Source organism: Pichia kudriavzevii, chromosome 2 (genome assembly GCF_003054445.1).
Source record: "Pichia kudriavzevii chromosome 2, complete sequence".
NCBI classification, from domain to species: domain Eukaryota; kingdom Fungi; phylum Ascomycota; class Pichiomycetes; order Pichiales; family Pichiaceae; genus Pichia; species Pichia kudriavzevii.
This window is the reverse complement of record NC_042507.1, coordinates 1,274,161-1,288,436: the sequence shown is the minus strand read 5'-3', so window position 1 is coordinate 1,288,436 and position 14,276 is coordinate 1,274,161. Positions and strand designations below refer to the sequence as shown.

At 39.2% G+C, this 14,276-nt stretch overlaps 7 protein-coding genes across 7 annotated transcripts; 6 read left to right on the top strand and 1 right to left on the bottom strand.

Annotated features, from left to right (window-relative positions):
- Positions 1-122: 122 nt before the first annotated feature.
- Positions 123-2,576, top strand: C5L36_0B06210 (uncharacterized protein; the record flags this gene model as incomplete). Its single annotated transcript, XM_029464992.1, has 1 exon — positions 123-2,576. One exon carries the CDS (start codon positions 123-125, stop codon positions 2,574-2,576), a length of 2,454 nt encoding a protein of 817 aa, XP_029320851.1.
- Positions 2,577-2,890: 314 nt separating this feature from the next.
- On the top strand, positions 2,891-4,552 carry C5L36_0B06200 (uncharacterized protein; the record flags this gene model as incomplete). The annotated part of the gene is made up of 1 exon (XM_029464991.1): positions 2,891-4,552. One exon carries the CDS (start codon positions 2,891-2,893, stop codon positions 4,550-4,552), a length of 1,662 nt encoding a protein of 553 aa, XP_029320850.1.
- Positions 4,553-4,758: 206 nt separating this feature from the next.
- Positions 4,759-6,816, top strand: C5L36_0B06190 (uncharacterized protein; the record flags this gene model as incomplete). The annotated part of the gene is made up of 1 exon (XM_029464990.1): positions 4,759-6,816. The coding sequence occupies one exon, from the start codon at positions 4,759-4,761 to the stop codon at positions 6,814-6,816; it is 2,058 nt and encodes a 685-aa protein (XP_029320849.1).
- Positions 6,817-7,297: 481 nt separating this feature from the next.
- C5L36_0B06180 (uncharacterized protein) lies at positions 7,298-9,148 on the top strand (the record flags this gene model as incomplete). The annotated part of the gene is made up of 1 exon (XM_029464989.1): positions 7,298-9,148. One exon carries the CDS (start codon positions 7,298-7,300, stop codon positions 9,146-9,148), a length of 1,851 nt encoding a protein of 616 aa, XP_029320848.1.
- A 360-nt stretch (positions 9,149-9,508) lies between these two features.
- C5L36_0B06170 (uncharacterized protein) lies at positions 9,509-11,200 on the top strand (the record flags this gene model as incomplete). The annotated part of the gene is made up of 1 exon (XM_029464988.1): positions 9,509-11,200. The coding sequence occupies one exon, from the start codon at positions 9,509-9,511 to the stop codon at positions 11,198-11,200; it is 1,692 nt and encodes a 563-aa protein (XP_029320847.1).
- Positions 11,201-11,333: 133 nt separating this feature from the next.
- C5L36_0B06160 (uncharacterized protein) lies at positions 11,334-12,512 on the bottom strand (the record flags this gene model as incomplete). Its single annotated transcript, XM_029464987.1, has 1 exon — positions 11,334-12,512. One exon carries the CDS (start codon positions 12,510-12,512, stop codon positions 11,334-11,336), a length of 1,179 nt encoding a protein of 392 aa, XP_029320846.1.
- A 419-nt stretch (positions 12,513-12,931) lies between these two features.
- Positions 12,932-13,651, top strand: C5L36_0B06150 (uncharacterized protein; the record flags this gene model as incomplete). Its single annotated transcript, XM_029464986.1, has 1 exon — positions 12,932-13,651. The coding sequence occupies one exon, from the start codon at positions 12,932-12,934 to the stop codon at positions 13,649-13,651; it is 720 nt and encodes a 239-aa protein (XP_029320845.1).
- Between the last annotated feature and the right edge of the window lie 625 nt (positions 13,652-14,276).

Genomic DNA, 14,276 nt, shown 5'->3' with positions numbered 1-14,276 from the left:
TTAAACATCAAGTAGTAAGAAGCTTCCCAAAATACGCTTGTCTGTGAAATTCATTAACGGCGCCCTTCCTAATACAAATTTGAGAAATTCGCACACCAGCATAAATGCATGCAACTTGACAGATGGGAAGAGATTGTTATATTATCTCCATAGAGCTTCTTTTAATTTCCCCTCCAAGACCAGCACAGACCCCAATGTCAAAGGGACCACCTCCACCTATCAAGCCCAAACCGAGGAATTTACCTCCTGTACCTGCGAAAAAACCAAACGTTAATGGTTACAACTTAGCCTCTAATGCATCAGTAAACCACCAAGTGTTAACACCTGACTCTGCACATGATACCAATGCCAACGAATCTAACGTTGCATCTTTAAAGGGTGGTTTGAAAAGTGTTAATTTGGGTGAAGCGGAAACCTCAATTAGAAAGGAGCCTTCTCGTGCAATTACAATGAGTGTTGCCGCTGACGCTTTCAGTTCTGATGAAGAAAGGGACACCCAGGACAGTGTTGAGCAAACTGGAGAAAATAGTTCAGGAAACCAACTGAGGCAAAACTTTGCAAGTCCTTTCAAGAAAGGGATAACTAAAAACTATCCTTTGCCACCAAAGAGAGATCAAGCTGCTATTCTGTCAAATGAAGCTAGGGGTAAAGTGGCACCTTTCAGGTTAGCATCAATTCCCCCCACTACGGCCTCACCACTGAAAAGTTCCAATCCAAGTAATGCCAATGATACTATGGATTTTGCCGAGGGTATGCGTTCTCCTCTTAAAAAGAACATATTCCCACCACCACCGAAGAGGAACCTCCCTCCACGTGTATCATCAAGAAAACATGAAGAGGACACACACAACGACGAGTTAGCACCACCAACCCTTCCAGCCAGAAAACCGATTTTGAGACAAGCATCATTAGAGAAAGAAACCGAAAGTGAGCATTCTCTTGATCATGGAGTACCACCACCATTACCCACAAGAAGAAGGGATGTTTCCAGTAAGCCCTCTGGTTCTAGGGAAATTCCCACATCTCTATTCCCCGATAGTGATGTCGATCATGAATACGAAGATGAACAGCAAGACGAAAGGTCTATTCATGTCACTGATAACTATAGAAAGTCCAGGAACTCTTCATCTTCGAGATATGACCGTACTGGTGATAGATCGGCTCCAGGTGAAAGCGTCCAACCTAGATATGAAAGAAAAACTTCATCGTCCAGCCAATTGCTCCATTCAGCCAAAGAAAAATCTGCTCCACTGGCTAAACAGGCACTTGGTGGAATCAATAAAATGAAGGATAAACTGAAAACCTCTTCTAAAAAATACTTGGAGTCAGATAGCGATGATGACTCCAGATACACTAGTTTGAGACGTAGAAACTCCGATCTCCGTTCATACCCAATCCAAAATGCACTTAGGGAGAAAAGAACCGATCTCAATTCGGACACAGATTCTTCTCCTGACCTAGATACGAATGAGATTAGTATAGATGAAGATCGTCCACCTCTTCCAACCAGACCAGCTTCTCAAAAACCGCACTCGATTTTACAACCAGCATTGGCAAACGATAAAGAGAAGACCCAACATGAAATCAAAGCATCAGTTTCGAAGAAGTCTAAACCTATTCCACCACAACCTGCTAAGAAGACAGATGTGCTAATATCGCCATCATCGACCGTTCCTTCCAGAAGATCAGCTTCGGTCACATCCAGTCCAAGTCCACCAACCCCGCCACCATCGAGAGCTAAAGCACCGATTGCTCCGCCTCCAAGGGGGGCAACTGCATGGAGAGAACCAAACATTGATCTTGAACTAGAATCTCTATGGTACTTAACCGATGACGTATCCAAGTTGCCGAAACAGTTGAGAGGCCTAAATTATCAGCTGAGTCATGGATATGTCGGGCCTAAAGAGTTCAAAATCTATGCTTTCAGACTGTCTGATTTGGCTACTCTAAGATTGAAGCTAGTTTGGAAGAAAGATTGTTCGAATCCAGAGAGTACGTTGGTCACTGAAACCAAGTTTATACCGCCTCCAACTGCTACTAAAAAGCAACTGACTGAAGGACATGAAAAGTTTGGTGAGCATGTTGCCAATTGGTGTGAGGTCAAAGAAGGTCAAACTGTTGGAGATGGTGAATGTTGGACCTTAGCACATGATGCCTTGGAGAAGTCCTGTGGGAAGTATGCTTTTGTTTCTACCGGTCTGAAGCATGGTGCTTTAATTGCGACATATAAGGGACAAGAGGGAAAGATGCCAAGTGTCTCCCTTCCATTAGTTAGCGATGAAATAAGACGTGGAGATATTCTGCAGTTCAAAACCTGTGTTTTCAAATACCCGCAACGTACTGTGACATTTGGTGCACCCGATCATACTGCTATCGTACTCGATGTGAAACCAAGTGATCAAGCCGAGCTGGATTCTAAGTTAAAATGGCTTGAAATTATACACCAAAATATGGGTGGGGTGAAAAAGGTTAGGGTATCTGACATTGATCTGTGTAGACTTGCATGCGGTGAAGTCTCTGTGTACCGTCCTGTTGATTCCTCGTGGATTGTAGATCTCGCAGAGGTCGTCATTTGAACTTTGTTATTATTAATATAAAGCCGACTCTTATATAGGTTTACAAGAATTTTAAATAACGTTATGCATTCCTAAAATCTCCTTTCTAATATGAAAGAGGCAATAATATTCCGTTGGAATATTGAAAGTGATGACAATATCAGACAAATACCAACAACTTTAAAACAAAGAGACACGCGGTGAGGCTGAATAAATTTCCAATGTTTTCATTTCGGATCAACATATTCATGTTGTTACGTGTATGTTTTTTTTTTTGGTTTTACTGAACAATAGGCTGAAATAGGTACCAAAATCGATTCCAATTGTAATCCTAAATGTCTCTATCACAGAACTACCGTTTGTCTCAAATGGCGCCCTTGCCTCCGATTAAAAGGGTGACACTTGGGAAGACCATTGGCCATGGTGGTTTTGCAATAGTGAAAATTGCAGAAACAAAGAGTGAAAATCCAAGGCATGTTGCTATCAAGTTTGTATATCTTCCATTTGCAAAGGAAAAGGGCCTGTCAGAGAAAGAAATTGCAAGAGAGGCATATATCCAAAGACAGGTTCCGCATCAAAATATTATTAAGATGTACGATTTTGCATATAACAGTGATTGGGCATGGATAGCATTAGAACTGGCTGAAAATGGAGAACTCTTCGATAAGATTGAGCCCGACTTAGGTGTGGATCAAGATGTTGCTCATTTTTATTTCACGCAGCTTATACATGCCGTTTCCTTTTTACACTCTAAAGGTGTTGCACATCGAGATATTAAGCCTGAAAATTTGGTCTTGGACTTACGTGGTAATCTGAAATTAACGGATTTTGGATTGGCTGTGGTTTTTCAGAAAAAGACCGGACCTAAGAGAAAATGCAATAAGCCTTGTGGATCACCCCCATATGCAGCACCCGAGATTGTGACTGAGAACTATGACCCAGCACTTTGTGACATATGGTCATGTGGAATTGTGTTATTTGTTTTACTCACAGGGAAAATTGCATGGGAAATGCCTGTTATGCAAGACAGTGATTATGCCTACTTTGTTCGAAACAAGGGAGAAATATTAGTTAGTCCTTGGAATAAGATAGATCTAGGTGCACTGAGCTTACTGAGGAAGATCCTTGTCCCAAATGTGAAGGATCGGATTAGTATAGAAAAAATCAAACAACATCAATGGATGCTTAAAGATAGAGGCCTGCTAGACTCTAGAGGTATGTGCAAAGATCCTAATAAATTAACTGCCAGGTTGCTGGTAAATCTTTATATTAACATGGGTGACAATGAGTTCAAAAAGGTTACTGAATACTCGAATACACAGAAGAGTAATAGTAAGAGACGCATGGATACACAACCTACGCATATCAACATTGTTGATGATTTAACCGATAGTTCAAAGATACATGTTGATAATTATTCTATATCACAACAGCCATACACTGAAAGTAGCAAAAGAAAGAAGCTGAAAAACACAAGCGATTTAAAGCACCAAAGAGAGCTGGAATTAATCGCCATGGACCCTGCAATTTTGCAATTTTACAGACAAGAAGATGATATTGATGTGAACACTCGTCATAAAACAATTGATAAAGAGATCTCGAAATACACAGAACAGATAAGAAAGCATCCAGAACTTTATGCTGATAACATGACAAGGTTCTTCTCTTTTGCCGCTTTGGACACGATTATTTCCTTGTTGACTGAATCGTTAGTTCAATTAAATATTATTGAGGACGACGAAGATGATGAATTGAAGCAAATGACGCAGGAAGTGATCAACAACAAAAAGTACGAGGGTGTAATACGGTTTAAGATTGAATTCATTGACGATTACAACAGTCGGCTAGTTGGTGATATTGTCGTTGATAAGGTTGCTGATAACCTAGTAGCCAGAAAGATTGAATTTATTCGTAAATTGGGGGATCCGTTAGAATGGAGACGTTTCTTCAAACGAGTTACAATATTATGCAGAGATGTTGTTTACTATCCAGAGTAGACTCGTAGATACAATGGACAAATACCCTTTATAATGCATTGTGTACTCTATGGACAATGGCACCCATGCTATCACATAGGCTTACTCTATCAGCAATTAGTGTAGATCGCGTTGTGCGAATGCTCAACATGAAATTCTTCATTTGATCTACAACTGCACATGGTATCAACGGGTACAAACTAACGAACCAGAGTGGCTATCTCGTGATGCCTGAAGTGACATTCATTGAACCAGGACCAGACACTTTCCGCATTCTTTTAACTACGGACAATCATGTTGGATATATGGAGAATGATCAAATAAGAGGCGATGATTCTTGGAAAACATTTGCAGAAATATTATCCATTGGAAGGGAACGTGATGTCGACTTTATTTTGCAAGGTGGCGACTTATTTCATGTTAACTCACCTACAAAAAAGTCATACTACCATGTCATGAGATCTTTACGAGAACATTGCTGGTGTGATAAACCTATTGAATATAAACTGGTGTCGGATCCCAGTGATGCGATGGCGGCAAAACATTTCACGTATCCTGCTGAGTACGACATGAATGTAAATGTGGGTATGCCGTTATATGCCATCAGTGGTAACCATGATGATGCAACAGGTGAAGAGTTGTTATCACCTTTGGACGTTTTGGGTGTGAGCGGTCTTTTGAACCATTTTGGAAGAGTCATAGATAATGAGCAAATCAGTATTTGTCCACTTTTGTTTAACAAGGGAAGTACCAATCTAGCATTGTATGGATTGCATAGTATCAGAGAGGAGCGGTTGATGAAAACAATGGCCAGCGGCAATTTAGAGTTTTTGGAACCAGATACAGGTGATGACGGCACCATCCAGTGGTTCAATTTGATGTGTATCCATCAGAACCACGTTCATCGGCCAGGTGTGAAAGTGGTGGAGGAGACATCATTGCCCACGTTTTTGGACTTCATTTTATGGGGACATGAGCATGATTGCAGGCCTGTTGCCATGAGAAATGACATTACTGGTTCATACATTTTGCAGGCTGGTTCTTCCATTGCTACATCTCTAACTGAAGGGGAAACGTTGGACAAACATGTGTATATCTTAAGCATAAAGGGTAAGGACTTCTCCTTAGAACCTATAAAATTGAAAACTGTTCGTCCATTTGTAATGAAAGATGTGATACTAAGCAGGACAGGATTGCGTGCTACGAGCTCAAACAAAAAAGAAGTCTTGAACTTTTTGATGATGCAGGTTGAATTGATGATTGAAAAGGCCAATTCTGTATGGAAAGAGAACAATGTCGAACTGTTTGAAGAAGGTATTGTTACAGAAGCAGATATTCCGCTACCTCTAATTAGATTGCGAGTCGAGTATTCTGGTGGATACGAAGTTGAGAACCCTCGGTATTTCTCAAATCGATTTGTGGGTAAAGTAGCTAACGTAAATGATGTTGTATTGTTTTACAAAAAGAAGAAATACCAGGGCCGCAATGGGAGAAAACTTTTGGTTGATAAGGGGGAATGCGAAAGTGATATTGATGATGAAGTTAATGACGACAATGAGGATCTGTTAGGTTTTGCTAATGAAGATGAAGAAAATAACATACTAGGAATGATCAACGATAAGATCAATGATCAAGACCTAATCTTGCTGACAAAAAAAAAAGTATCGGAAACACTTGAAAATCTTGTTGAACATGATCAAGAAAGGAGTATTTTGAATAGGTTTGTACAAACGGAGGAGGAAGAGCATATTGACCTTTTAGAGAAACTCACCATTGAGGAAGATTCGGATACTTTTGAGGGCTTGGACACTGGCAGTGTCAAAGACGTGAAGAAAAGTTTTAGGGAACTCGCAAAAAGAATAAGAATTGAAACACAGTTAAACACTGGATCGTCTACGGTTGAAGAAAGAGTAGGAAGCGGAGAATCAGCAGATAGAGCAACCAAAACCGCTGGGCCTGTGCTGTTCAATGCACAGAGCACAAAGGCGTCGTCGAGCAGGGTTGCTGGAGAAATACCGGTTAAAGGAACCAGAACCAGCGATTACGCTGTTAACTCTGAATCTGAAAAAGAAGAAGAAGCGGAGCATGAAACTAGATCTGCCTTGTTTGACATTCCTCTCCCCGAGTCTGTGAGGAAGGCAACTACACCAAATCCCAGTAGGGGGAGTACAAGTCAGCGGGGAAGAGCCCGTACATATGCGAGACCAAAGACACGTGTGAATGCCTTCAGGAATCAAAAGAGTACACAGAATTCACTTCTGGATGTTCTAATGGGGAAAAAGTGAATCCTGATTACACACGACTTTCTTGGCCTTTATCTCTCTCTCTCTCTCTCTCTCTCTCTCTCTCTCTCTCTCTCTTTCTTTAACTGCTTTGTATCCACTGTGCATTTATCAGAGAACCCAAAGTAACCGTAAGGCACGTTATAATCCCCCCAAGTAGATGGGCCATAATGTACCATGTGCCTCACTTGGATCCATCAGCAAGACTGTTTAACCAGAGACGCTTTTTGTCGAGAGGAAAATGTTGAATTCGAGGCTAATTTTTCGTTTCCAGATTTTCCAATTTTATTATTTTCTTTGTTCTCGTTGTTTTCTTTTGGCCACTGCTGGAAATTTTTTGAATATGGTAGTGTATCCCCAAATATAACGTTTATTGAGCTACGTTGCTCTTTTTATTTCTCCCCCCACTTTCTCCCTGTTCCTTTTTGTTTCTTCTCTCGATACACAGTGGCACTGGTATATCTGTAGGTCCTCTCGATCCATCATGAGTATATTCAGAAATATCAAGGAGTTTTTCCACAACATCACCACCAACGACCACTATGCACAGTATGGAAGTAATGATAAGAAGGGCAAAAAGAAGTCTTCAAACCGTTCAACTCCAACAGGTTCAAAGAACGGTTCATCTGTCTCTCTAATCAACAAAAATAACAAGGTTAATTCAACTTCTGTTTCTGACTCTAAAAATAGCACATCTTCAAATGCTGACAACTCAAATTCCAAGATCCCATATCGCCCAGGAATGCGTTCTCAATTACACAATGATTCCCAGATTGAGCTTAGAAACTATGAAAACGGACAACCTCAAAAGGACATTGTCGATATCTGGGAAGCTATTGATGATTGGTTGGACAGGGAATTCCCTGAATTGGCAGATGATATCCAAGGTGGTGCAACTGCAAATGATTTAAATGCATTTGAGGATGATTTAGATATCAATTTGCCAGCTGCTTTCAGAGATAGCTACCAGATCCATGATGGACAAGTCTCCATGGGTAAAACAAGAGGTTTAGTTTTCAGTTACCCGTTGATGGACCTTGAATCCATTGCTGCAGAAACCAATATTTGGAGAAAAGTCTATGAAAAGTTTGAAAAGAAAGACGCTAGTGTGATTAGTAGTGCCTTTGGTCCACAAAGCTCGTGTCCTCCTAAGTATATTAATGAAATTTACTACGATCCATTGTGGATCCCATTTGTGAAGGATAATGTTGGTAATAATATTGCAATTGATCTTAACCCTAATGCAGCAGGCAAGTGGGGCCAGGTTATTTTATTTGGTAGAGACTATAACACTAAATTTGTTGTTGCAGAATCTTTTGGAGAATTTTTAAATGACATTTGTGAGGAATTAAGCGCTGGTCATTTCGAGATTGATGATGACGAAGATTTGAATTACGTTCGTAATGGTAAAAACTATAACTATTTTGATGTTTTAAGGTCTAAATCTATTTCAAGAGCAAAGAAACTCGACCCTAGCTTTACTGTGAATGAAGAAAAGAATGTTAATGATGCTGAATTATTAGTACAAAAGTCTAAATCATTAAATATCAAGTCTGAAGATACTCCTGTTAACACCTCTAATATTACTAAAAGCTCGCATATTGCTGAAACATTGATATCTCCAGCTAATGAAGATAAGAAGGCATTTTTACCAAGTAAAGAAAATGTTGCTACGAATGACTCATTTGTGATAGATGATGATGTTCCTTCTATTGAAGAGAATGCTGAAGAACCTGCTGTTGAAGCTATCGCTGAAACCGTTGAAGAGCCTGCTGTTGAATCTGCACCAGAGCATGTCACTGAAACTGTTGAAGAGAATGCTGAAGAACCTGCTGTTGAAGCTATCGCTGAAACCGTTGAAGAGCCTGCTGTTGAATCTGCACCAGAGCATGTCGCTGAAACTGCTGAAGAACCTACTGCTGAAGAACCTACTGCTGAAGAACCTACTGCTGAAGAACATGTTGCTGAAACTGTCGACGAACCTGCTGTTGAAGAACCTGTCACTGAAACTGCCGACGAACCTGTTGTTGAATCTGCACCAGAGCATGTCGCTGAAACTGCTGAAGAACCTACTGCTGAAGAACCTACTGCTGAAGAACCTGTTGCTGAAACTGTCGACGAACCTGCTGTTGAGGCTACACCAGAACCTGTTGACGAACCTGCTACCGAAAGTACCGAAGCTGCTGAAGGAAGTGAAGATAGTAGTACTGCAGAGAATGGAAACAACGAAGAATCTGTCGCCCAAGAGACTACTGCTTCATCAGAGACTCCTGTAAATGCAACAAAATCGTCCAACAAAAAGAAGAAGAATAAGAAGAAGAAGGGAAAGAAATAATGGCTGTTAACAATCCAGCACGTAGTATATAGCAAAATCAAAGTATGTTATCCCACCCACTAGATAAATAAGATAAACAGAATCGATTCTTTAGTTTGGCACATTGTCTGTAATCTCCGCGTCTCCAGCGATTTTCCATTTCGAGTTTGCAATTTCTGCTGGAGATGAGAATGTCTGCAAAACCAGCATCAGTCTGTAACTTTCACAAAATTGGGCTATCAAATTCCTAGCTATTACTTGGAGATAAAGGTAACAATTGTCACTAAATACGACACATAGTGGAAAATAAATTACGACTAGCTGTTTTTGTGTTGTACAAGGGAGCAGAATACATTACCACCCAATTCGCAGCCTTATCATATGATGTCCACACAACAACATACAGCAAATTCACAACTTGATCAACGGGCTAGAGCGCACAAATCGTCAGAGAGTTGCACAAATTCTGCTATCGATATGCCATCTAGTGGGCGTCCTATTAGGAATCAAAATGGCACGCATGCTGACATTAATAACAATAATAACAATAACAATAGTATGGATGTGAACACAACTAACTCCAATAGTACTAAAACTTCTGGTACCGGGAAAAATAGAAACATAATTGCATCGCATTACCAAATTGCACAAAAAATTGGAGAAGGATCGTTTGGTATTATATTCAAGGGATATGATTTACTAAGGTCCAATCAACCTATCGCCATCAAATTTGAGTCAAGGAAGAGTGAAGCACCACAGCTAAAGGATGAATTTAGAGCATATAAGATATTAAACAATGCCATTAAGAAATACTACGAGAACTACGAAAGAGAACGCCATAGATACTTGTCTATAAATGGTATACCTAAGGTATATTATTTTGGACAGGAAGGTTATTATAATGTGTTGATCATTCAGTTATTGGGGCCTTCTCTAGAGGATTTATTTGAATGGTGTGGCAGAAAGTTTTCCGTCCCAACAGTTTCGAGATTAGCTATTCAAATGATTGAGAGGTTGCAATTTTTACATGAAAATCACATGATTTATAGAGACATCAAACCGGACAACTTTTTGATTGGTGCAACAACTGCTGACAACACAATCTACATGGTGGATTACGGAATGGTAAAACAATATAGAGATCCAATTACCCATGTGCATATTCCATATAGAGAGAGGAAATCACTAAGTGGTACGGCGAGGTATATGTCTATAAATACACACTTGGGTAGAGAGCAGTCTAGAAGGGATGATTTGGAGAGTCTAGGTAATGTTTTTGTTTATTTTTTGAAAGGGCAGTTGCCATGGCAAGGGTTGAAGGCACCGACAAATAAATTAAAGTATGAAAAAATTGGTGAAAAGAAACAAAGAATTCCAATATCTGAATTATGCAGTGGATTACCTTTACAGGTTGGTGAATACGTACGGCAAGTTAGAAATTTGAAGTTTGATGAAGATCCTGATTATATAACCTATATCAATCTATTCAAGAGCATACTAGATGAGATTGAAAACCCAAATTATAGTGAAGGTAGTATTCAGTCAGCAAATTCCACAGCGACGGCGATTTCTCAATTGACTTCAAATACGATGAAACAATTTCCTGGCCAGTTCTCATCAAACTCTGCAACTATTAACTCGGCTGCACAAGAGCTCAAGAATTTGGACTTGGAGCATTATGAGTATGATTGGATGAGACTAAACGATGGGCAAGGATGGAGTTGGAACAAGAATAAAAAGATAAATTTAAATGGGTATGGCTCTGGTGTCCGACATACAAACACTCAACAAACACAACAATTAGATGCAAATCATCAATCCCATAACACTCACTACAATGATAATAATATCAATAGTAAGAATAAAAGGACGCGTTCAAATGGCCAATTTCAAAAAAAGACAGCCAAAACACGTGCAGTTTCGGCAGGTGGCCCTGCTAATGAAAGGTCTGGTTTATTAGCAAATGGGGATTATGCTAATAGATATACACAAGATGGATTTGAAGATTATGATACGGGAAATAATGGGCGGAACAGATCTGTATTCTCATGGTTATGTTGTTGTTTTATATAAAGCGGGTCTTATCAAATTAAACTATAAAAAAAAGGAAAAAAAAGAATAGTAAGTATATGTTGAAATATATTGTAAGTATAAAAATGTTTAAATATTCTTCCCCTGAATTATTTATTTTTTTGTTGGTTTTCTTCTATAACTTAGCATTACACTTTCGAGTTGCGATTCTAATAGCGTTATCCAAATCATTGATTAAATCTTCGATATCTTCAATACCCGTACAGATTCTAATTAGATCCTGAGGGAAATTTCTATCTTCCAGAACAGAAGGGTCAATCGATGCGTGTGACATTCTCAAAGGTAGGGAGATAAGAGATGAGACCGAGCCAAATGAAACAGTTGTAGAGAAAATTTCACAATGTTCAATAATTGTCGAAGAGAAGTTGAGATCACCCGTTTCAAACGATAATACAGCACCTGGACCTCTACATTGGCTATTATGCAAATCATATTGAGGATGATCCTTTAAACCGGTATATCTAACCTTAAAGCCTTTGGAGACCAAGTAGTTTGCTAGTTTCCTACAATTTTCTTGTTCTCTCTCTAATCTAATCGACAAGGTTTTCAAACCTCTAATTAGCAACCAAGAGTCAAAAGGTGCCAAGCCAGAACCAGTTGCATTTATAACGTAAAATAGTTTCTTCGCAATCTCTTCGTTGTTGGTGGCCAGAACACCGGCCATTATATCATGATGTCCATTCAAATACTTTGTTGCTGATTCGTATTGAATATCCACCCCCAATTCTAATGGAGACATCAACAGTGGAGTCATCATAGTATTGTCAAAAACAACAACACAGTCTGGATTGACCTTATGGGCATGATCGGTGATTGCTCTAACGTCGACAACGTTGATTAAAGGGTTAGTTGGAGATTCCAACAACACAAGCTTAGTTTTAGGAGTTATGACTTTCTTCATCAATGACAAGTTAGTAGTATCATAATGCTTAATAACCAAGTTTGATTTCTTTTCAAAGAAATGAAGTAATCTATCAGAACCACCATATAAGTCCTGACCAGCAATAACCTCTTCACCAGGTTTAACGTGAGCACTTAAAATAACATCAAGACATGCCATGCCAGAATTAACAGCCCATGCAAACTTACAATCAAAGATCGATTCTAGATGTTTCTGCAATACAGTTCTGGTCGGATTGCCGGATCTTGTGTAATCGTATTTGGAGTTTGAAAACCCATCAATCGAGTCTGCCTTGAATGTCGTAGATTGATAAATTGGTGGAATCGATGCCTTGTTATGATCGTCATTCACAACTTTAACAAGTCTAGTATTAATCCCATATTTAGGAGCCATGTTGAAAAAACTGTTTGTGTTGATAGGTGTGGGGAGGACAAACCAACAAAGAAAAATCTCAAAGTTGCTATAGAAATGTGGTACCTAATCAGTCATCTATCCTGTTGACTGATAAGTTCCTTGGGAAAATCAAGTTGTGGCGCTCACGTGCACCTACCCGTGGCGCATCCGTTTTCTTTACCGTATTAGGTGATTTTTTTTTTATGTATTTTTTCGAGGTTTCATTATTTCTCCCATGGTAATTTTCTTCGATTTTATCTCTCTAGTACGGTGCACGGAGTTTTTGGGGTCCTTGTAATTTCGCGGCTATCCATTCGTCGACATGAATTTGCAAGAGGTTTTTAGTGACAGGAGAAGCTAAGAAGTTTGTTGGAGACAGACAAGGAACAAACCATCACATCCAGAGGCTCTATAAGTCAATGTTCTCCGCTGTAATTAGAAACAACACCAGAAGACTAGTGGCATCTCCATCTGCGAGATTCGTAAGATCTTCTCATATTTTGGCTGTTCACAGAAACACCAAGGAAAACAATCCAGATGTTCCATTTGAGTTTGATGCAGAAAACAAAAAAAGAGCAGAAGTAATCATAAAGAAATACCCACCACAATACAAGAAGGGAGCATGCATGCCTTTATTAGATCTAGCACAAAGACAAATTGGCTACACTTCCATCAGTGCTATGAACTATGTTGCCAAATTGTTGGATATGCCACCAATGAGAGTCTATGAAGTTGCATCTTTCTATACCATGTATCAAAGGAAGCCAGTTGGTAAGTACCATATTCAAGTTTGTACAACCACTCCGTGCCAAATTTGTAATTCCGACCAGGTGATGGAAACAATCATGGAGAAGTTGAAGCTACAACCAGGTGAAGTTTCCAAAGATGGGTTGTTCTCCCTTGAAGAAGTCGAATGTTTGGGTGCTTGTTCCAATGCTCCTATGATTCAAGTCAACGACGATTTCTATGAAGACTTGAAGACTAAGGAGGAAGTCATCAAGATTTTGGACGGTTTTGCCAGCGGTAACATCCCTAAACCAGGATCTTCTAGAAGAGAATCCTGTGAACCATTCTCTGGCCCAAAGACCTTAACTGAAGAACCATTGGATGTCTCTACTGTCACTAGAAGCGACTTATAAATGCAACGTTTATTATCCAATCCTACCCCCTATATCTACTCTATATATTCACTTATTTATTCTTAAGATAAACCCTTGTCGATTTTTTCTCTTACTCAAACAATCCCTCTAGAGAGAAATAGATTGGTCACGTGACTCCTGCAATGCTTTTTCTTTTCTTTCTCCTTCGGTAAAAAAAAAAAAAAATATATACTATAGATTTTTTAATAATAGTTTTTCTAATTATTCAAAAAAATTTCTTTTATGCTTTACATACACTTGAAAGTTTCCATATTGATTGAATGAGCAATTAGAAATCGTGAGTAGACTTAGATAGAACAACAACTAAATAGTGGTCCATTAGTTTTTGTTTTGAGTGTTTGCTCATTTGCTCACATTAAAGCATCCCTAGAATTTAAAGAAAAAACTAAATATTAACGAGTCCACGACATATTTTGATGTTGCGTCTCCTCGGTTTATTGCGAATAGATCTACGAAATCATGCACGCGAGCTGCAAAAGGTGGATTCAAAATTTGAGTTTCCTAGCACCTCCCACGATCATAATAACGCTTGGTGCATATAATAGACAAAAGATTTGCGTTTTCTTGCACTATCCATAATATGAATTACTCTATATGCATATGG